At 54.2% G+C, this 21,675-nt stretch overlaps 2 protein-coding genes across 3 annotated transcripts; both read right to left on the bottom strand.

Moving 5' to 3' along the window:
- Positions 1-1,702: 1,702 nt before the first annotated feature.
- SLC38A7 (solute carrier family 38 member 7) lies at positions 1,703-7,346 on the bottom strand. Of its 2 annotated transcripts, none has more exons than XM_071567705.1 (11): positions 7,259-7,346; positions 5,653-6,088; positions 5,220-5,418; positions 4,988-5,132; positions 4,186-4,284; positions 3,416-3,473; positions 2,954-3,068; positions 2,596-2,743; positions 2,309-2,508; positions 1,991-2,045; positions 1,703-1,897 (listed from the first exon to the last, which is right to left on the bottom strand). In XM_071567705.1, exons 2-11 carry the CDS (start codon positions 5,917-5,919, stop codon positions 1,795-1,797), a joined length of 1,389 nt encoding a protein of 462 aa, XP_071423806.1. In that variant the 5' UTR covers positions 5,920-6,088; positions 7,259-7,346; the 3' UTR covers positions 1,703-1,794. The 2 variants fall into 2 exon arrangements, with proteins under 2 accessions (XP_071423806.1, XP_071423807.1); XM_071567706.1 differs by lacking the exon at positions 7,259-7,346 and adding an exon at positions 6,247-6,398.
- A 1,000-nt stretch (positions 7,347-8,346) lies between these two features.
- GOT2 (glutamic-oxaloacetic transaminase 2) lies at positions 8,347-21,017 on the bottom strand. Its single transcript, XM_071567624.1, has 10 exons — positions 20,884-21,017; positions 15,421-15,577; positions 14,133-14,261; positions 13,786-13,845; positions 13,503-13,664; positions 12,924-13,028; positions 11,924-12,074; positions 11,090-11,255; positions 9,964-10,114; positions 8,347-9,515 (listed from the first exon to the last, which is right to left on the bottom strand). The coding sequence occupies exons 1-10, from the start codon at positions 21,012-21,014 to the stop codon at positions 9,393-9,395; spliced, it is 1,335 nt and encodes a 444-aa protein (XP_071423725.1). The 5' UTR covers positions 21,015-21,017; the 3' UTR covers positions 8,347-9,392.
- Positions 21,018-21,675: the final 658 nt, after the last annotated feature.

Raw genomic sequence — 21,675 nt, 5'->3', positions numbered from 1 at the left:
CTCAGCCACGGATGACAACCAAAGACACTGTCCTCCTCCGCTTTGAGCTCCTCATGCCCAGCACGCCTTTGGAAAAGCCAGGGCCACAAGACCTACTGGGTACCAAACCCTTCTCCATCCTAGTGGGCAACAGGCACTGGAAGGCATTTTGGCACTGGCATCTGCTGAGCCTCCAGCATCTCTGCTGGGCTACGTGGGAGGTGGCTTTGTGCTCCTTACATCCTTATGCCAAGCCCCAGCACCTGTTGGCAGAAGGGGCTTCAGAGGCAGCTGCTGCCATACAAATGGGAGGTTTGCTGGAGCCTGGTTTTGTCAAAAGCTGAGGGCACAGAGGCTGGAGGTCCACTGGGACCAGAGGGCCCTGTGCCTTCACAGCATTCCTCAAACATTCCTACTGCACTTGGGGGTTTTCTTCCTCCTTCTTCATGTGGGTCTTCCCTGTCCCATCCCAAGCAGAGATGGGGACATTGCCATTTACACACAGCAGGAGTTAGTGAGGAAAACCCAAAAGTTTCCATGTGGGGAAGCACCCAAGTGCTGCCATCCCACCTGCAGCCTCTGGGTGCTGAGGGAGAGAACCATGGAGAGAAGTACAGGAGCACAGGCCATGGCTCACTGTGGTTCTCACCAGGGCCAGGCTCTGCACAAAGCCAGGCTGGACCCTCCACAGATGCAGCAATAGGTACATGTGAATACCTCCCCTCCCAGGGTTTTAGAAGCCAAACAAGGACAAAAGAAACTCAAAGACATATCCAGAGTGCTTTGCTGTTCAGGTTTAACTCACCCAACCAAATCTGCAGCTGGGGGAGCTGCTCAACCCAGCAAAAGCAGGAATGAAACTATCATTCAGACAGACGGAGGAACAGCCCAGAGCAACACCAGCCACAGAGAGTGTAAATGACCAAGGGAACAATATAAAACAAATTAATACTGACTGCTTTGTCCTTAAAGCATCCTTTAAAACCTACACCTGGCCTAGTCCCATTCCCTGGACACCTGGAAGAACAGGATTGGAAATTTTTAGAAGAGTTTTGCTTTAGTGTAGTGTCTCCAGTAGGTTGATGCAGCCATTGCAATTTGTCTACCAAGTGAGCAACCTCTGGCAGGGAGAACATTGCACTGGCCTGTCCCTACCCCAGGGTCATCCTGATCACCCCAAAACCCCAAAAAGTCAGGCTGAAGGTGATGGCCCCCTTTGTAAAAGAAAGTGCAGCCCAGGCAGAGGGAGATGTGAGAGCAGGAGCAGGAGACTGGTTGAGATGAGCCAGAGGAAGGCATAGTTCAAACCAAACACTGACACAGAAGATGACTATGGGGATGTCACCCTGTCTTGATAAACATGATTACTAGTTCCCTTTATGCAAAACACTTTCTCCCTCCAAAGCTGGGAGAAGAAGGAGTTTGAGCTGTGGAGAGGAGCTCCACCAGCACACGGGTACACAGACAAGAGCAGCATGGCTTCACAAACCCCAACCATGACCCCTTAGTGATGCCTAACAGAGTGATGTGTTTGTGTCCACCCTGAGGGCCAGAAAGGGCTTGCCCTGGACTGCAGGTTCCCTTGTAGTGTTGCTCTGGCTTCCCCAGGGAGCCAGGGCTGAGAGAAGCCTGACTGCCTGGCGCCTTAAGACAATGAAATACAAACCACCACAGGGCTTGTTCAGCCAAGCCCCAAGTTACAACACTCCTTTTGGATCTTCCCAACACACCAACGTGTTTTCTTCCCACTTCCCTTTGGTCCTAGGGGAAACCTGCATTTCCTCAGAAGCAGCAGTGCAGTCCAGCCTGCAGAAGTCAGGCTGTGAGATCCAGGAAGATGGCATTGGCAGTGGTCTGTCCGAAAATGAAGGCTCCGAGGACGACCATGAACACCCCGTAGCTGACCTGGGCCCACCAGCTGCGAGTGCAGGAGGACAGGACACGTTTAGAGGGGACCTTCACCCCAATACCCACAAGGGAAGTGGGGAGAGGGAAAGCACATTATAGTTACCTGATTGCCCTGGTTTCTTGGATCTCAGAGAGCTTGGCTTGAATCAGACAGAGCCCTGAAAGGCAGGGGAGGCAAATTAGACCCTGATGAGGACTGTCCCCTGGGGACTGAGCAGACACCCCACAAGCCAGGGAGCCACACTGCCTGTTACAGAGCAGAGTCCAGTCGAAATAATTGGGCTGCTGACTGAACTCACACCACATTTTTGTTGTTCTCTGAAAACCTCTGCATTCCTGCGACTCCATCCTGCTCCCTCCCTCTTCAAGACACATGGCCAAGAGACCTCTGTCAGCCCCTGGGCATCCCAGGATGCCCTACCTGGGAAGACAAAGATGAAGCAGGCAGCCAAGCCCCCAATGACGGAGATGACTTTGCCGATGTCAGGGATGAAGAGAGCCAGGAGCAGCGTCAGGAGGAACCAGCTGATGGTCTGAAGCACACGCCTCCTCCGCTCCCGAACCACGTCCTCTTCCACTGTCACCCCAGTGTAGCGGAGCCAGAGACCCTCCAAGACAGCCCTGTGGGAGGCAAAGACCCAGGGCAAGGGGTTTTCCCTGTGCTGCCCCTCCTGTCCACACCAGTCCCTGCCCTCCCCCAGTGCTCACCGGCCACAGAAGTGCAGGATGGGGTAGGATGTCAGCACACAGAGGATGATGAAGGCCCGGGCAAGGGCAACAGGGATGTCATTGGAGGGGTAGGACATCAAGACATCCTGGTCCACCCCAGCTCCAAAGGTTAGGAAGCCGCAGACACCTGCCAGGAAGGGAGCAATCAGCAGAGGACAGGGAAAAGTCTCCTGCACTCATGTTTGAAGAACCAGACTTGGATGGATATGGCACAGGGCACAGTGAAGAGAGGGTTAGATGGACTCCCCTCTCTACCCATTCTGTCCCTTGCTGACTGGCAGGCCCCTGCCCTCTGGAAGGTCACTGCCTCTCCAAGGAGTGTGCCACACTCACTTACCGGTGCCTGTGTAGACAAAGAGAGCGATCACCATGGCTACTGTCACCACGGCCCCCCAGGTCTTCACCTCCGGCTGCTTCATGCTGTTAAAGACGGGCACACTGCTCATGTGGCACTGCCAGGACACAGAGAGACAACAGGGATACACAATGGGCTGAGCCACGTGGGATCCCACTTGTGATATCCCAGGTTTGTTGTGATATCATGATCCCCCCAGGTTTGTTGCTGGAGAAGAAAATGTTGGGGTCAGGCTGCCCTGTACTTCCCAGCAGGGGTGAAACGGATCTGTCTCCATCCAGAGGTGGTGATATGTTAAAAGGGCTTCAATCTCCTCACAAAGCTGTGCAGTGAGCACATCAGGAAGGTTTTGGGCAGTCACCCAGGGCAGCATCCTTGGATCATGCTGGTCTCCCACTGAAGCATCCATGGTGTGGAAGGGGAGTGCCAGGCTCATGGCCTTACCTGGAACCCAAAGCAGATGGTGGGCATGGCATTGAAGACAGCTGTCCAGGTGGAGGGGCTGGTGGGAGAGAAACAGCCACCAGTCAGACCATGGCCCCCTGCACCCCCACCCAGTGCCCCAGGGGAGGATGAGCTGGGAGTGCTCAGTGTCTTTGCTGTTATTGCATTCCCCCACCTGGGATGATGCCACTGCATGGAGTGAGTGGGACCTGTCAGTCCCTGAAAACTAGGGCTTTTCAATGAGACAGAATTAGCCAAACCTGAACAGACAAAAGTATCAGCAGAAAATAAGGATCTAGCTGGGCAGTGCAAAAAACTGGTCTAGCCTTTGCTCTGCCCTAAAATTCCCACAGCTTGCATTGGCTCCAGAAACATCCCACTGTGAGGGAGGGAACAAGGCACAGGGCCTGTGCTGGCCAAGGAAATAACCAAAATCATCCCCAAATAAACAAAGCCCCTGCTGCTGAGTGAGCACAAGAATTGCACAGGGAACTCAGGGCCCAGATGTATCAGAGCTGAAAGTGCTCCTCAAAACCTGTAATGGAGTTGTGAGGACCTTCAATAAGTCCTTTTCCTCTTCTTCATCACCTGCTCCTCTGGAACAGGCAGAGGTGCAGCCCCATGGCAGGTTAAGGCGGCAACATGAAGCATATCCAGGGATGAGAGTCCTGAAAGATTTGTCCCAACCCTTTGCAGCTCTTGCTCCCACACCCCTGCTGGGTTCTGCAGTATTGTGATAGCACTGGCAGCATTATGTCATTTCCTCTCACCTGGTGGGGATCTCCACAGGCACCAGCTCCTTGTCAGGCCAGATGTACTTGATGATAATGACAGCAGTGACATACCAGGTGCCAATCACACTGAGGGAGCTGCAAGAGGAGATAGGAGACCATCAGTGCTCTGTCTCCCCAATCCATGGAGGGTCTCCTCCCAGCCTCTCCAGCCCCATCTTCCTCCTTGCACAGCCCAAGCCACTCCACTCCCCATCAGAACCACCCTTGCTCTCCTTTCACATGGGAATATGCCAGGCACTGTCACTCTCTGTCACCCAAGCAGATGTCAGCACAATTCTACGAGGCTCAGGGGCTGCCCTGTGCTCCTGTGAGTGGCAAACCTGCCAGACTTGGGTTTTGGGCAGGAGAAAGAGGCAAGTGTTGAAGCAGAGACACTGCTTGGATGGCACTGGCCCAGATGCATCAGGCAGGTTACACCAAGATGCTTGGTGGAGCAGGACTGGCCAGCAGATCACCCAGTCCAGGGACTCTTATTGGCTCTCCTGTCTGCTGGATGTCCAAAGACAGGGGAAATTGCACTTGAAAGCAGCTCTCCCTTCTACCAGCAATCAGAAGGGAGGGACACAAGCCCCAAAATACAACACTGTGGCTGCATGGTGCTCAGCAGCTCCTCTGCTTCCCAGATAGGGAAACTGAGGTACAGGAAGGCAGAGAGTGAACAGGCAGATGTGGCACTAGAACCACAGCATTTCCACTCTCCCATCCCCTGTGACTGTGCGTAGGTGGGTGCTGGTTGGCTCACTCCAGCTCCCAGCCCTCAAGGGCTCTCCCCACCCACCTGGCATATTTCTGGAAGCCGATCTCCTTGGGTATGGAGAGAGGGAGGATGAGGAGGAAGGCAGTGATGCTGATGGTAAACTTGCGGTCTGTGTACCAGTGGCTGTTCCCAGCTTCCTCAGGCTCCTTCACCAGAGCTGCAATGACTGTGGGAAGAGCCAGGACAAACAGGTTGTCCCTTCCAGTTGAAGGGACAGCAACTGGTTGTTTTTTGCTCTGTGGGACACACTTACTCTTGTCCTCCTGGTCTCCGATGATGATGAGGAAGGCGATACAGGTGCCAAAGGTGTAGACAGCGATGGCCACCTCACAGAGCACACCAGGCACCTTTCCACAGACAGCCCACACAACCTCCTGGTAGGTCCGCTCATTGCTGGCCTGCGAGCAGTATGCCAGGATCACCAGACCTCCGATGATGAAGATCAACATGCACTGCGAGATGGGAAGAGACGCGGAGGGGACACTGAGGCAAAAACATGACAAAGTCCCCAAAGCCACCCTGGGCAGCCACTCCTGAACACACTGAGCATCTCTGGTGCACCTCACCAGAGGGAAGAGCTTCTTCCCAGGAGCCTGGTTCTCCCTCAGCCCTTTCTGGGGTTCACATAACCCTTCATGCCCCCTCCCAGGATGGGACAGGGGACTTTCCCTTCCCCACCCTCTCACCATCTGCAGGGTGACACCAGCAGCCACACCGCCGGCCATGCTGAAGGCAGCAGGGAAGTTGAGCAGTCCAGCCCCGAGGGCAGCGTTGACCACAATGAAGACAGCTCCCAGAGCCGACGTGGCCCCCAGACCGTTTCCTTGGCTCTCTGCACTCTTGGGCACTGTCTCCACACTAGGGCTCTGCAGGAGCCTGGCCCGTTCCCCAGCATCATCGCTCCACTCCCAATCCTTGTAGTCACTGTTGATGCTCCCAGTGCCCTGAGCCATCGTCCTTCCTAGGGTGGCACACACCACTGTCCACGTCCCACTAGTGGTGCTGCGCCAGGCCAAGCCAATCTCCTAGAGGAGGGTCCTTTGGCAGCAGTAGCTCCATCAGGCAGGGAGGGCAGCAAACAGGCAGGCAGGGATGCAGCAACACGGGGGTCAGGCCCTGCTCCTAGAAAGGGATGAAGTTAAGTGTTAGTTAAATTGTGTTTACAAGGGGCAACCTGGGCATCAGATCTAGACATAAGGAAAACAAGTTCCCTGAGTCTCAGCTTGGGGGTTCACAGCACCAAGATGTCCTCGCACCAGCAAAGACACAGCAGAACTCACCTCTCGTCCCCTGAATCCATGGAGAGGACACTGCTGCTGTTGGATGGGGGGCTGAGCCCCGGCTGTGAGGCTGGGAAGCTGCAGCCTCACAGCAGGACTCGCCCTTCCGTGGGCACGAGACCCAGTGTCAAGGGCCACTTCCTGATTTCCAGCCCCAATTCCTGCAAGCTCTGCAAGAGCCTCTGTACACGTGCTCCTGGGTAAAGGGCAAGGCTGAGCTCAACAGGAATGACCCACGTGTGCAGCAGAAACACCGTGTCACCAGGGAAAGCAGGACTGGCCCCTTCCAGTGCACGCCCAAGGGGATCACCAGCACGAGATGTCTCAGAAGCTTTTGGACCTGAAGATCTGGTGTTTCCAGCATCGCAGCTTTTGGGGTTGGACAACCTAGACCTCATCCCAGGGCCTCCAAGCTGGAGGAAATCAACCCTCAAAACCTGGCAGTGCTTTGCAGGGACCCACACATCCAAGGGAAATCTCTTTAAAAGGGAAATCTTTTTCCTTTTTTCCCTCGACGATATCTACACAGACTCTTCCTGCCCAGTCCACCCTTTGCGTCTGGGCTATTTAAACCCCGTGCTTGTGCTACGAATCCTCTTCAAAGATTGCCGGGGAACGGGAGGAAGGGCTGCCCTCTGCCCCGTGGACAGGAGCGTAGAGGGGACGAGCCGGTGGGGCCGCGTGGGCTGCAGCTTCCACCCGGCAGAGGATGCCGCACGGGGTCGATGCTTCTCTCAGCGCCGGGGGAGGATACCGAAGGGTCCTTTCCCCCAGGCAAAGCCGCCATACTCTGACAACCAGAAACCCCGAGAGCAAGAGCTTCTCCGAGGGTGACTCGACAGACCTGCGGCCCCGCAGGGGCCTCGACGGCGACCCCTGCCCAAAAATGCAAGGCCCGGAGCCGGTGGCGGTCACCCCGCTGTCGCGGGGGATACCCCGGGGACGCGGCGCTGCCCCAGCGGAGCGCTGGGCCCCCCCACCCCCGGTACCGCCGCAGCCCGGCCCCACTCACCGGGCGGTGGGAGCGCGCCCCGCTCCGCTCGGCCCCGGCCCCGGTCCCAGCCCCAGCCCCAGCCCCTGCCGGGCTCGGAGGCGGTGGCAGCGCAGCGGCGGCTCCGCCCTGCCCGCTGCATGCCGGGGGTTGTAGTCCGGCCCCGCATCCCTGGGAGCATCGTGGAGGGGCTCCCCCCTCTTCGGACAACCGGCCCTGCGGCCGAGCCCCGCGGGGACCCGCGGCAAGGAGAGGACGAGACAGGGCTGTGCTCCAGGGTGCTTTTATTGTACAGAGAACGGGCGAGAGAGCCACCCCAGGCAGGGTAAAAGGGCTGGAGGAGGCAGCTCCCCGAGCCACGCAGAACCGGGGACCACAGCACAGGAACCCGCAGCGCCGCGGGCAGCACCCACGGCAGCAGCAGCAGCGGCAGCACGGAAAGCGGTTTATTGCACAAAGGACAGCAAGCAGCGGCTGTGGGCACCGGGCCAGTAAACAAGCGGTGTGGAAGTGCAAACCCTCCTTCAGGGAGCCGCGGGAGGCTTCAGCCTGCCAGCAAGTGTGGCAACAACTTGCCCTAGACTGCGAGAGGTGCACTAGACTGCTCTGTCGCAGCTCCAAGGGCCACACGACTGCCCTGGGCAGGAATGAGAAATGAAGACTGCTCTGCTAAATACCCTGGTATGGCTGCAGAGGGGAAAGGTGCCAACAGATGAAGAAAGCTCATGCAGACTCAGAGGTAATGCCCCCAAACCTGCCTCAGGAGGCTCCCTGGGCTGCCACAAGGAGAGACTGTCGTGCTCCAGCCGTTGAGGATAACCCCATGTCCCAAGGCAGATAGTCTGGGAACTTGTCCTCTTCCCAGCAACATCTACATTCAACCCCGTAGGCTTTGAGCTCCATGATACCAACTCCCACCCTGGGACCTCAGCTTACACAGCCCTGTACTCTTAGAGCACACCAGTGGGAACTGCCTATATGGGTTCTCAGGAGATCAGGGTTTCACTGGCCATACAAGACCCTGGCTGATGGCACATCCCCAGGAGGGAATGTTTGGTGCATGGAAGGGACAGGATCCAGCTGCACACTGACAGGATGACGTCCCAAGCTCAATGTAGCCATGCACCCGTTTATTTGGATTAAAAATCATAGTCCAGTCAGTCACAGGACCTCAGGGACACAGTTCAGAAGGACAGTCATCAGCTCTCAAACTTCCCTCAGGATCTTTCCTTCCTGTCTTCTGGTGTCACCAGAAATCTGGTTGAACAGAGCAGATGAGAGGGACACAGCAGGGCCAACCTCTTGGGTTATGGCTTTGGAACACACAAAGACGAAGGGAGGGTTGCTGAATGTACAGGCCTGGACTGCTGGACTTGGGGTGGGAATGGGGCGAGGCAGAGACCATCACAGAGCAGTTTTCAGAGGCGGTTCTTATTGGGGGGAATGAGAAAATTTCACCTCAGAGTATGAGAGTGAAATCAGGAGAAGGAGGCAGGTTTAGAGGAGAGACACTGGTCTGCCCCATGCACTGATGCCACTGTGAATTACACCTGAAAGAAGAGTCCCAGATGGAAGGAGCGAAGCCAACGATGGAGCAGAATTTGGTAGTAAGAAGTCCTCAGAGCTGGTTGTCAGAGGACAGCTTTGGTGCTGCCCAGCCCTGGGCTGGGAGGATGGAGGAAGATGGAGCCTGCTGGAAGCAGGGACCAGCTGAGGAGGTGGGAGCAGCACACTGGAGCAGCCCTCCCAGTCAGCCCACCCAGCCCCCTGCCCACTGCCACTTGGGCCAGCAGCCAACATCCTCACAAAGCCTTCTCATGGGAAAATGAGTGTGGGCTTCGGAAGCCTTTGGTGCCTACACCAGTAGGATGGCATTGTTAAGCATTTGCTTCCTCCAGTGCAGATGAGTGCTGGGGCTGATGGAGAAAGGATGGACAGCAGGGAAGAACAGCTGTGATGAGCAGGAGCCAGCAATGATGTCCCTGCTCCACAATGCAGGGAGGATTTGACTAGGCTTCTACAAGAACTCATCTACAAGATACATTCAGCGGCGGCTTCAAGTGCTGTGGTTGGAAGTATTCTGCTTGTTTCTTTTCCCTCCCTGTCTTCAACTGGTGGGAAAGGGAAAGCCACCAGCTCCAGGGCACCTTTGTCTTTACTTTGTGACTTGATGGATGGCATGAGCCAAGTAACCTACATTGCCTGATGAAACTCCTGCCACAGAAATGCGTCCATCCTTTGTCATGTAGACGGAGAACTCCTTTATCAGCCGCTCCACCTGGGGAGAAAGAGCACAGTTAACTGCAGGCCAACCTCTGCTCTGTCAGCAGAGTGCAAATTTACCCAGTTTGCCAAAACTCAAAGCAAACTGGGGTGCCAGCAGACAGGGCATCCCACTATCTGCAGTCTGCAGTGCCAAGAGATGCTGCTAAGCTCTGAGGCCATGCAGCAACACTGCAGATGTTCAGCTGGAAGAGTCACCTCAGAGCAGCACCAAGTGACTGCTTCCTTTGATAGACATCCAGGCTACATTTGCTTTCAACCTCCCCAGGTACAGCAGGGAACAGAACAAGACCCATGTCCCCATGATGCGCCAGTGCTGAGAGCTTGGAGGATATTTTTCCCAAAGAAGAACCGCTTACAAGGGCTCATTTTGGCATCTGCAATCAACAACTTACTAATAAGGACCACAAATGACACTTTGAGACCACAGGAATTGTGTGTACCTGCTCAGGCTTCAGCCCTGTGAAGCAGAACATGCCAATCTGGTCAGTGATGTGCTGCCAGTTGTGGGAGGATCCCTCTTTCTTGAGGTTGGACACCAGCTGATTCCGCATGCTGATGATTCGGTCAGCCATGCCCTTCACTTCCACGAGCCTGAGGAGCCAACCAAGGAACCACTCAGAGCAGGGCTGGAACATACAAACACTGCTCTCCCCACCCCAGCTACTGGGAATCAACCTCTCCACCTACAGGGGCCTCATACGAGGGTGCAGATAAGCAAAGACAAGGGAGTATGAAGATGTGGCTCCAGCTGGGCAGCTGCTTTTTTCTCCTGATACCTGAAGGTGACTGCTATGTATTTATTCCATATTGTTGGACACTACTACCAGAGTACAGGCATCTCTCACGTTTGAAAGCCACAGGTAGAATGACTCACAGCAGCACTGCCCAAACCCAGATAAAATATCTGCAGATAAACCAAGAGTGCAGGGATAGCTTCCTGTGCAGGCAGACAGGCCCTGCTCCAAGGCAGCACAGCTAGGAGACATCTCTGCTGGGCCCTGGATCAGGCACAAACATCAGGCTGCCAAAAGAACACAGCCCCCAGCGAGGCCACAGCACACTGCCAGCCTTTGTTCTGCCAGGCCAGCTGCTGGGAGAGACCCAGCACCGAGTGCCTGGGAGAACAGCACAGGCTGATGCCAGGAAGCAGGCTTAGTGCATGAGGGTTACATTCCTGGGTCTTATTCCCAGGGAGCTTATGCTTCCATTTCCCCCATGTGAGAGACACTACGTGGCTACAACACCTCAGTCAGACTTTTACACTCCTTGGTTAGGCAGCTCCTGCAGCCCTTAATCCTAGGGGAGCTTTATCCCTTCCTTTACAGTGTTTTCTGCCTTAGTAACACACGGAAAACTTGTCTGTGTCAGGCTACACTGGTACCAGCTGATGCCAGGACATAAGTAGGGATTTCTCCAGAGGAAAGGGGTGGCACATGGTTCTGACTTCCTAAATCCAAAAGCTGCCCATGACAGTGGCAGGCAGTAAGTACAGCGCAGTAAGTACAGCACAATAAGGGCTGTCACAAAGACACCTCACTGTTGTGAGCATTACAGGTTCCTTCTTACCACTCCTTCCGAAGGTCAGGGGTGTTCAGGATCATAGAGGCAATGCGGGCTCCATTCACAGGTGGGTTGGAGTACATCGGACGGATGAGGATCTTCAGCTGTGACTCGACCCTCTTGGCTTCCTCTGCATCACTGCAGATCACTGTGAAGGCACCTGCACGCTCTCCTGAAAGTGAAGGATAGAATATCCAGAATTAGAAGAGACCCAACCACAAGGATCTTCAAGTCCAGCTTCTGGCCCTGCACAGAACAACCCCTAAAATTCCACCATGTGCCTTAGAACATTGTCCAAGCAGGATTCCGGCAGGCTTGCTGCTATGACCCCTCCCCAGGGAGCCTGATCCAGTGCCCAGTACCCAGAGGCCATTCAAGCCCTCTGGGCAAAGAACATATTCCTAATAATCCAATTTAAACCTCCTCTGGCAGAGCTCCAGCCATTCCCTCGAGTCCTGTCACTGGTCACAGAGAGCAGAGATCGGAGCTTCCTCTCCACTGCCCTTTGGGAGAAGCTGCAGCCTGTGATGACTCTGCCCTCAGTCTCCTTCAGACTGAACAAGCCTTAGCAGCTCATTATATGGCTTGCCCTCTAGACCCTTCGCCATCTTTTCAGCCTCCTCTGGACACTCTCTAAAAGCTCTATATCCTTATACTGTGATGCCCAAAGCCACAGTTTTAGTGGATCCCTGTTCTCGGGAAGTGTCTCCACCAGCTCCCAGCAGGCTGAACTGCAGGATGAACACAGGCAGCAGGAAAACACTTGCTGCTAAACCCGAGGCATCAGGGTCCTTCCAGCAGCCTGGGTGAAACCATTTCCACGCCACCTGCCCTACTCACCGTACAGCCCCATGTTCTTAGCGAAGGACTGTGACAGGACGATGTTGATGCCCTGCTCGATGAAATGCCGCACAGCCCAGGCGTCCCGGTTGATGTCCCCGCTGGCAAAGCCCTGGTAGGCCATGTCAAAGTACACGAGGAGGTTTCGTTTCTGCCAATAAAGAGGGGACAGAGTGTCACAGGAGCTGAGCACCCCTACAGGGAGCAGGCTGAAAAAAGCCATGCAGGCTCTGCCCACCTGCAACCTTTCTCCTTCAGGAGAGCCACGGCACAGGGAAGCAGCCCAAAACCTGCAGCTACCCACAACACATCAAAAGAGCAGCTAAAAACCCTCCAGTGTCATGTGTAGTCTGGCACAGGAGGCACAGAAGTAATAAAATATTTTATTTCAGTGCCTTCTGTATTATCAGTTTTCAGGGAAAGTACCTGAGAACTCTCTAGGCAGGTGTCTGCTCTTCCAGTGCCTCCAGGAAGATAATCCAGCTGCACTGCTCCTCAGACAGGAGACCCACAGCCTTCTGTGGGCCCCAGAAGCCACTTTGATATCTGCCAATTCTCAGGACACAACTTAAGGCCAGGCATCCTCAAGCCAAATTTCACTTGCTACAGCCTGAGGGAGCAGCAGGGAGGAGAAGGTAGAACCTGTCCCTGTCTGTTTCCAGCTGAAGTTTGCGAGGAGACACCAGGCACATGAAAGATCTTCCAGCATTTTTAATACACCAGCACTGGGAGCTCTGCTGCAGCCATCACAGATCACTCTTTCAACCCTGCTCTCCTTTCAGGTCTCCCTGTCCCAGCTTCCTGGGAAGGTGCCAGCAGAAAGTCTGATGGTTGGCTAGAAACTTGATGGGTGCATTTGGCTCCTTTCAGGAACATGACACTCATCCTGGCTTCAGGGAAGGCAGTAACCTTTAGCGAAATGAAGACTCTGTCCCACCCGTGAAAGGCCAGAGATGTGGTTTTCCCAGGAATGGTACAGTACCCCTGGGACACTACTCACCTTCACTGTAGCTGCCAACTCCTTCCACTGCTCCTGCCGGGGATCCACCCCAGTGGGGTTGTGAGCACAGGCATGCAAGAGGATGATGCTCTTCTCTGGAATTTTCTAAGGAAGATGTTACAGAGAATAAATTATTAATGGTGTCTGAGCACTCTCCTCAGCAGCTGAGATGAGACTTGTGCCATAGACAGCTTAGCTGAGCTCTGCAGGGCTTCCAGACTTGTTTTAGCACCTTCAGACATCATAGAATGACAGAATATCCTGAGTTGGAAGGGACCCACATGGATCACTGAGTCCAGCTCCTGGCTCTGCACAGGACAACCCCAAGAATCACACCATGTGCACAAGCACAAGTTGTCGAAGCACTCTGTGAACTCTGGCAGGCTTGGTACCATGACCACTTCCTTGGGCAGCCTGTTCCAAAGCCCAGCCACCCTCTGCATGAAGAACCTTTTCCTAATATCCAGCCTAAACCACCTCTGATAGCTTCAGGCCTCTTCATCACATTTAGGGTAAAGTACCATCATCACCCATCTCCCCACATCACCTCCCTGCTTCCAGGCATGGAAGGCAACTCACAGAAATGTCATCCATGGCTCCAGAGAAGTCAAGACTGCATGTCTTGGGGTCGTAGTAGCGGTAAGCCTGAAGCTGCAAGCCAGCATCACGGAAGATGGGTGTGTGATTGCCCCAGGATGGTTTGGGTAGATATACATCACGGCTCGCCTTGAAGAACCGTTGCTGGTCAAGAGAAAAACATCGTGTTCAAACAGGTTGAATAGAGTCAAGCAGTCAGAAACCCCTAAAGATTCAGCTCTGGTCAAAATATAGCCTTTCCTTCCCCCATTGACCAGGGACTCACCAAAAAGTTGGCTCCAATTCGCAGAGATCCAGTCCCAGAAATGCCCTGCACGGTGACATACTGCAAGGGAAGGAACAAATACTTGAGCCTGAGCAACCACATTGTGATACATGAGAAGTGCAGTTAGTGCATCAGCACTGGCAGAACCACACCAAATCAGGGACAAGGTGCTGGAGGGTCAGCACCTCTAGCTGCAGGGCAGGGAGCTGAATGCCCTAGCAGGGTTAAATCCCCTCCTTGGACAGGCCTGTTTCACTCCAGCCTTCAGAGGAAGCAGTTTGCCTTGGGCCCAGCCAGCCCACAGCTCAGAGGCATCAGTACCTGCTGTGTCCCAGCCCGCTCCTTACCCGGCCACTCTTTATGACCTCACTGTTTTCACCCAGAGCCAGCTCTGCAGCTGCCCGGGTGAAATCCGCTAGTCCCCCAATGGGCAAGTACTCCTTGTCCATCTTCTTGGATGCTATCATGGCCTCCGCCTGGAAAAGAGGACACACATTCACCAAAGATGGCATTACTGCTGAGAGGACAGTGGACAGGTTAAGGTCCCTTCTGTGCACATTTGCTTGCTCAAAAAGGGAAGAAGTTGGTTTACAGGAGTTTCTGTTCAGGGCTCAGTGCAAGCAAGGGGCAGTGGGAAACATTTCAGGTACCAGGGGACATGGTGCCCAGTGGCCATGAGAGCCCTCAGTGGGTGCCAGTGTCGGTACAGCTGAGCCAGGACACTCAACACCAGAGGAGAGCAGCACTTCCAGCCCTTTCCGGGTCAGTGCTGCTACACATGGACATACATTTCTCTGCCCAGGCAGGAACTGTCCTGTAGAAAGGTGAGTCTTGAGTGTTACTGAAAGACAGATATTATGTCTACATAGGGGACATCCCTAAACCAGGTAAGGTACAAAGGCTTTTGCAGGGCCTCATCATGCTGAGAGTAGGACAGACCCTGGCAGCATCCACGTACCACCAGGAAACTGTTCCTGCAACACCATCCAGGCTCCCTGGTTGTGATCCAGCTGCACAGGGAGAGGGAGGGCACAGGAAGGCTTTAAACTCCACACTGATGAAACACATGAACAACACACCCTCCCAGTGTCAAGGAGAGCAGCCAATCAATGTGTTTTTCAGCTGCCAGATATTTAACAGCATATTTCCACCCTGCCAGCCCTGAAATACCCTGTAATCCCCTAAAGGGCAATGTCCATACCCAGCTCCCTGGGCTGGAGTTTTAGATTGGCTTATGGGGAAACTGGCAACATCAGCTCAGCAGAATTTCTAAGACTAATCCATTAAGGGGACAATGTCAGCTCTTTCCTCCCATGTGGGGTGGCCCAGGGAACATCAGCCTATTCAAGAAACACCTTGAAGTTGAGAGGACAGGTGCATTGGAGGGGTTATGCAAGTCAGCAACGAGTTATAGAGTTACCTGCAAGTCACAGACTTCCTGTTTGTCTCCTGCTATCTAATGGCTCTGTCATGTCTCAAAAGAGTTAGTCCTGCTAAGGAAGATATCCAGGAACATATTCTGCTCTGTCAGTGACAAAACCTATTTTAAGGACCAAGACACAAACCTTGCCTAGCAGCCTTCCCCCTCCCTGACCCCCGGCCCTGGCCCTGCTCAGCAGCCAGCACCCGGCTCACCTTGCGGACACAGCTGAGGACATACGGCTTCCCATTGTCATCCCGGTATGCTCCAACACCCAGGTTCATCTTCTTGGAGTTGGTGTCGCGCTTGAAAGCTTCTGTCACCCCCAGGATGGGGTCGGGGGGACCCATCTCCACATGGGACCACCATGAGCTACAGGGAAAAAGAAGAAGGTAAGAATTAGGCTTGAGAACTGGGCAGAGACGTGCACCAACATGGCTAGAGAGAAACTCTCAAGGGAAAACTTGTCTTTAAACTGATGAAAAAGCTGCAAGTAGTGTTACGAGAATTATCCATGGGGGAAAAAAACCCAAAAAACCTCTTTAGCTCCATGATCTGGCACTGCATTTTACGTTGCAGAATGGGCAAAGAGTCTCAGTTCACTGAGGCTGAAGATAATTGACTCCCTCTCATGACGAAAGGGCCCTGTTTGCCTTATGTGCTGACACCACGAAGAGTCCAGGAAACAGAAACCTTGAACTCTTATGCTTTGGACAAGTGCCCAAAGCCCGCAGGTGGGATTACATAGGTCAATACCCTCCAGGGAACCTTGGCCAGACCCAGATAATTGCACAAAACATGAATATGGAGCTTCTTCCACACTCCTGAAAGGGCTCTAATGTGCGAAAACGAATCTATTTTTCCCACAACACTGGCTGACTTATTAAAGATACTTCTATTTCCTGCACTACAAATTCTGCCTCACGTGTTATTGTAGCCATGTGCTGTTTTCCTGGAAATGGCAGAAGACACTTTCTTCCCAGTGACAAGCGACAGGCTCCCATGAGAAGGTCCCTTCCCCTGCTGTCAAGCACAAACCCTGCTGTGTCAGGAGGTGCTTTGTACCCTGCTCCCACAGCACAACAAACCACCTGCCTCTGCCCTGTTGGCAGCACACCCTGAAGATAGAGACACTTTCTTAATGTCAAGGGCAGACCAGACCATGCTATAAAAAGAAACTCGTTATTTCCTTTGGCTGCAGCCTCTGTCTAGTCCCACATCCAGGCTTTGCAGGCCTGACGACAGTGCAGGAGCAGCAGCATGGTGGTTTGTAACCTGTGTGGCACAGGCTGAGGCCACCGTGGCTGCCACAGCCCCCTCCTGAAGGCTGAATTACTAAAGACAACTCCACGCAGCTCTGAGCATCCAGACTCATGGCACCAAACCGGTGCTTACCCAGGTGCCAGAGCTCAGTGGGGAACAAAGGGTGCATCACAAGGTGGACTGGGTTTATCTCCTCTGGGGCAGGACTCAGTCTTGATTGCTGAAGAAGAAACAGCCAGAGAGATGTATCAGCTTTACTAAGCCTTGCAGCCTGGGAAATGTCACCTCATCTAAAGACAACAACCTGTCCCAACTTGGGAATGCTGTCCTGGAGCTGGATTCTGCCCCAGGCAATGCAGGCAGCCTGGAGCCAGCTCAGGGCCAGCCAGAGCTGCGGCTGGGTGCTCAGTGCAGACTCTGTAGGCAGATACAGATCTGTGGGCAGCAGGGCCAGGCAGGTTGAGGAAGCTCTAACATGACCAGCAGAACTCAAAAAATTATCTTTCCTCTCCACTCTGTCCCTGGTTTAGGTCCATTTAGACCCAGCTTACTCACTACACAAATATACTTTGCACTGTCCCATGGAAATAGGTTGAATTTCACAGAGTCCTAAACATCATTTGTGCTTTTCAGATCAACTGCTCTCCCCATCAGCACAATACTTCCATATAAACCACCTGTATTTCTACTCTCAATAGGGTGTGTGGAAAAAAAGGCAGCAAACTGAGCCACCTCAGGTAGTTTAAAAATGGAAGATGTCCTTAACGTGTTTTAAACCACTAACCAGTCTTAATTACCTCTTAAGTATAGGATCAGCTTGGAAAGGGGAATGAGTCAGTCATGCCAACAACACACACTCTCCAGAGAGGGACAGGGGCTGCAGCCAGCGTGGGGGAGTGACCTGGGGAACCAACCTGAGCAGGACACGTCAAGGGGGCTGTCAGGGCAAAATCCCACTGCAGATTCAGACAGCATGAAATGCTGCTTTGGAAAAACCTCTCTCAATGCCTTCCTGGCAACAGAGGGGCAAGGGAAGAGAGAAACACTGTGTAGGACTGTGTCCCTCTGCAATTTACCTGGTTTAGGATTATTTTGGTATGGAGGGCTGTGGCAGCCTGGCTATCTATTTTAAAGACCTGCTGCTTTGGAGATGGATCTGATGGCACCTTCTTTCTGCTGGGCTTTTCTCCAAGCAGCTTACAGTGTTTGGGGTATTTAGGTCCCGATCCTGCAAAGACTTAAGCAGGTCATTGGGCTCTAACATACTGCAATTACTGCTGATCCTGCAGGCATTTACCTAAGCTGCAGCACAGAGAGTTAAGTACTTTTGTTCTGCTTGGGTTTTTCTGTGGGCTTAAGGCACCGAAGGGTAGGTTTAGGACTGATTTTCCTGTTCTCAGCCTGAAGGTTTCCAGGTAAAGGCCAGGGAGGTGAGCTTGCCGGGAGACGGGAAAAAAATCCAGCCTGAGTTGTCCCAACACATCAAAGAGATCACAGAGGCAAAGCTTTCCCAAAGGGGTTTGGGAAAAGAGATCTGCTAGGGAACCAAGGCCACAAACCCTAACACACTGCTACCCCATGTTACTGTTGTTGTCCCTGCACTGCCCTATATTTTATTTTGAGCAACTAGAAGAACACTGGTCTTGAATAAAGGTCAAAGCTATAAACTGCACATCTGCTCTGCCAGGCCAGAGGTATTTCAGTGTGGAAAACTAACTGGAGGTAAATTTAAGCTGAGGATGAACTACCCGAGGAATATTCAATGTAAGCCAAAGCAAGCATGTTTTCCAGCTACAGGACTTCAACACAGAAGGCCAAGTCAGAGTTCAGATGCTCATCAAAGCTGGTATCCAAGTAGTCTCCATACTCTTCAGCCAGGCTGGTCTTCTGAGCCAGTTTAATGCACAGCTGCAAGTGCAGTAGGACAGAGGGGTGGGAAAAAGCACCAGAGCTGCACAATTTAGCAATGTTTTAAAAACGTATGTGGAGCTTATGGCACAGACCTGAGGTGTTAAGGACTCAAGCCAAGCCTGGAGAGCAAGAGTTTACAAGCCCAGCAAAGGTTTCCACGGTGGAGAGGTCAGCCTTCCTTGCCTGAGGTACAGCTACATAAGATACTGGATTTCAGAACCTCTGCCAAGACCCCCACAGAAGTTCTGCAAGCCAGGGCAGAGCCGAGGGGGCAAAGGCTGTCAGGCTGTCGAGATACCATAGCTAAAGCAAATATTTACACATGAACAATGCCAACAGGCTGCTGGCTACTACAAGGCCTTTCAAGCCCACATACTACTTGCCAGAGTGAGCTGCAGTAAGCTCCCCATCAAGAAAAACATTTAAACAGCTGTCTTGTGATACATCAGAGCACCAGACTGAGTTATCACCTTAATTAGCATTTGTGTGCCAAGGGAACCGTTTTAACCATTTACTATCTCTTTATCTTGGACCTGATTTCTGAAAGAGCATTCTCAGCACAGAGTAATGGTAACAGTTTGAGAGCCACCAGTTATGTTGCTGAAGATAAGGAAATAGAAACTGTTAATCAGTGCTTGGCATTCCTTGTTGCATAACAAACCACTATTCCTGAAGAGGAATAACGGGGGCTATGCACAAAGGCTCTTTACTTACAAAAGGGATGGCCAGTGTCTCTTGGGTGACCTCAATTCAGTTTGGTAATTTATAGCTTGCTGTATAACAAGCTTCAGAAAAGCAAAGCTAATGCCAGGAGGCTCCATACCTTTCACAGGCCTGCTACAGTCCTTGGGCACTAAACACAAGTTCTATACAGATGCTCGTCCATCCCTTCTGAGAAGAGCCAGAAGGCTGCCTCAGAAGGGGAGGCACAGGGAACATTCATCTTACAAGGGTTAATCAATATCTAATGGTCTTCTTTATCTGCTGGAATGGGGATTAAAAAACCCCCACTGATTTTCTGCTCTGACATGGGCTGGAAACTTTCTTAAAGCTTTCCCAGCCAATGTGGGCCAGGAGTCAGAGGGCTCTGGAGAGCAACAGGGCCTTGCCCAGATCCCTCTGCACACTCTGCTTCTGGACTCAGTGGCGTCCAGTGGTGTCAGTGCACTCTTGGACAAGACTTCCTGGTCTCAGTGGTGTTCCCAGCCCTGTGGCTCTCAGGCCACCTGTACTGTGTGGAGCTGTTCTGGGCTCTTTGCATGGCTCCAGCTGCACCCTGTGTCCTTCTATCCAATCCTCTGCTGACTGTGGAGTCCAGAGCTGCCAGTGCAGGACTGGTCCTCACAGAAACGCTGCTCACGCCAGGGTTTGCATCCCTGAGTGCACAGCTCTAGCACAGCCAGCACTACTCACACCCCTTTTCATGGGTCACAGGGTCGATATTCTTCCTAATATCAACTTGCTCTCTGCCAGTTTAAAGCCATTTCCCCTTGTCCTATCACACTCTGCCCTTGACAAAAGTCCCTCTCCAGCTCTCCTAGCCTCTTTAGGAACTGGAAGACCACAATTAGGTCAGCCCAGAGTCTTCTGTTCTCCAAGCTGAACCCCAACTCTCTCAGCCTCCCCTCATATGAAAGGTGCTCCAACCCTCTAACCATCTTCGTGGCCTCCACTGGACTCACTCCAACAGGTCCACGTCCCTCCTGTGCAGGTGTCCCAGACCCGCACATGGCCGCAGGAGGAGTCTCAGGAGAGTAAAGCAGAGGGGCAGAATCCCCCCCTCCCTTTACCTGCTGCCCACACTGCCGGTGATGCAGGCCGGGACACACACAGTCGGTTTCTGGGCTGCGAGTGCACATGGCCGGCTGGTGTCCAGCCTCTCATCGACCACATCACCCGTGCCCTGCAGCTCAGTGCTCAGCACCAGCTACACCCCAGCGCCGCTGCTCAAGGCACAGGGTCGGCCCTGCCCCGTTTTTCAGTGCACAGCCCTCTCAACCCCGATTGTCGCAGCCCCGTTTCTCAGGGCACAGCCCCCCCAGCCCCATTTCTCGGGCACAGCCCCCCAGCCCCATTTCTCGGGCACAGCAACCCCAGCCTCGTTTCTCGGGCACAGCTCCCCAGCCCCGTTTCTCGGGCACAGCAACCCCAGCCTCGTTTCTCGGGCACAGCACCCCCAGCCCCGTTTCTCGGGCACAGCATCCCCAGCCCCGGGGCGCAGCATCCCCAGCCCCGCTCCGGTCGGTCCCCGCTGCCCACGCGCCCTCCACGGCGGCGTCTCAAGGGCAGGCGGGGGGCGCGAGGCTGGGCCGCAGCCAATCAGAGCGCAGGAACCCCCCTCCCCAGCCAATCGGAGCGGGGTCCGTCCCTGCAGCGACCCCATTCCCGGCACGGCGACACCCGCGGGGGACGCGCCGCCCGCAGCCGCCCCCTGCCCGCCTCACCGCGGGGCTCCGCCGCATCGGCGGGCGCTCCCAGCGGCTGAGCCGCCCCTCAGCCCTCACCTGGCGCGGGAGGCGGCGGCGGCGAGGCGCGGGGCGGCGAGGAAGCGGCGGGTGTGCAGGAGGGCCATGGCGGCGGCGGCGGGATCACACCTCACACTGCGAGCGCCGACCCAGCGCCCCGCCCCGCGCATGCGCCGCCGACAGCCAGGCAGCGCCGGCGCTGCCCCCTGGCGGCCGGGACGGCTCATTGCAGCCGCACCGCGTGCCGGCTGTGCCGTGCCGGGCTGTGCGGGGCTGTGCGGGGCTGTGCGGGGCTGTGCCGGGCTGTGCCGGGCTGTGCCGGGCTGTAAGGGACTGTGCCGGCCTGTAGTGGGCTGTACCTGGTTGTACTGACCTGTGCCAGTCTGTACTGGGCTGTGCCAGGCTGTGCTGGGCTGCAAGGGACTGTACTGGCTGTACTGGGCTGTGCCGGGCTATAACGGGCTATATGGGCTGTGCCGGGCTGTGCCAGACTGTACTGATCTGCCCTAGGCTGTGCTGGAAAATGAGGACTCGAATGGGACACAGTGGGCCGTACCAGGCTGTACTGGGCTATCCTGTGTGTGCCAGGCTGTACTTAGCTGTACTGGGACATTCGGGACAGTACTGTACCATACCAGGCTGTACTGCGCTGTACTTGACCTGTATAGAGCTTTACAGCACCACATGGAGCCATACAGGTCTGTACAGGGCGATGGTGTGGTGCTCCCACACACGCTGGGTGGCACTGCGGCTCCACCAGCATTGGCACCCTGGGACTGGTTTCCAAAATTGAGAATGGGAGAAATAACCCTTGGGATGGCCCAGAGGGTT

The sequence above is a fragment of the Pithys albifrons genome, chromosome 12 (assembly GCF_047495875.1).
Source record: "Pithys albifrons albifrons isolate INPA30051 chromosome 12, PitAlb_v1, whole genome shotgun sequence".
Taxonomy (NCBI): Eukaryota; Metazoa; Chordata; class Aves; order Passeriformes; family Thamnophilidae; genus Pithys; species Pithys albifrons.
This window is presented reverse-complemented; position numbering and strand designations above follow the sequence as displayed.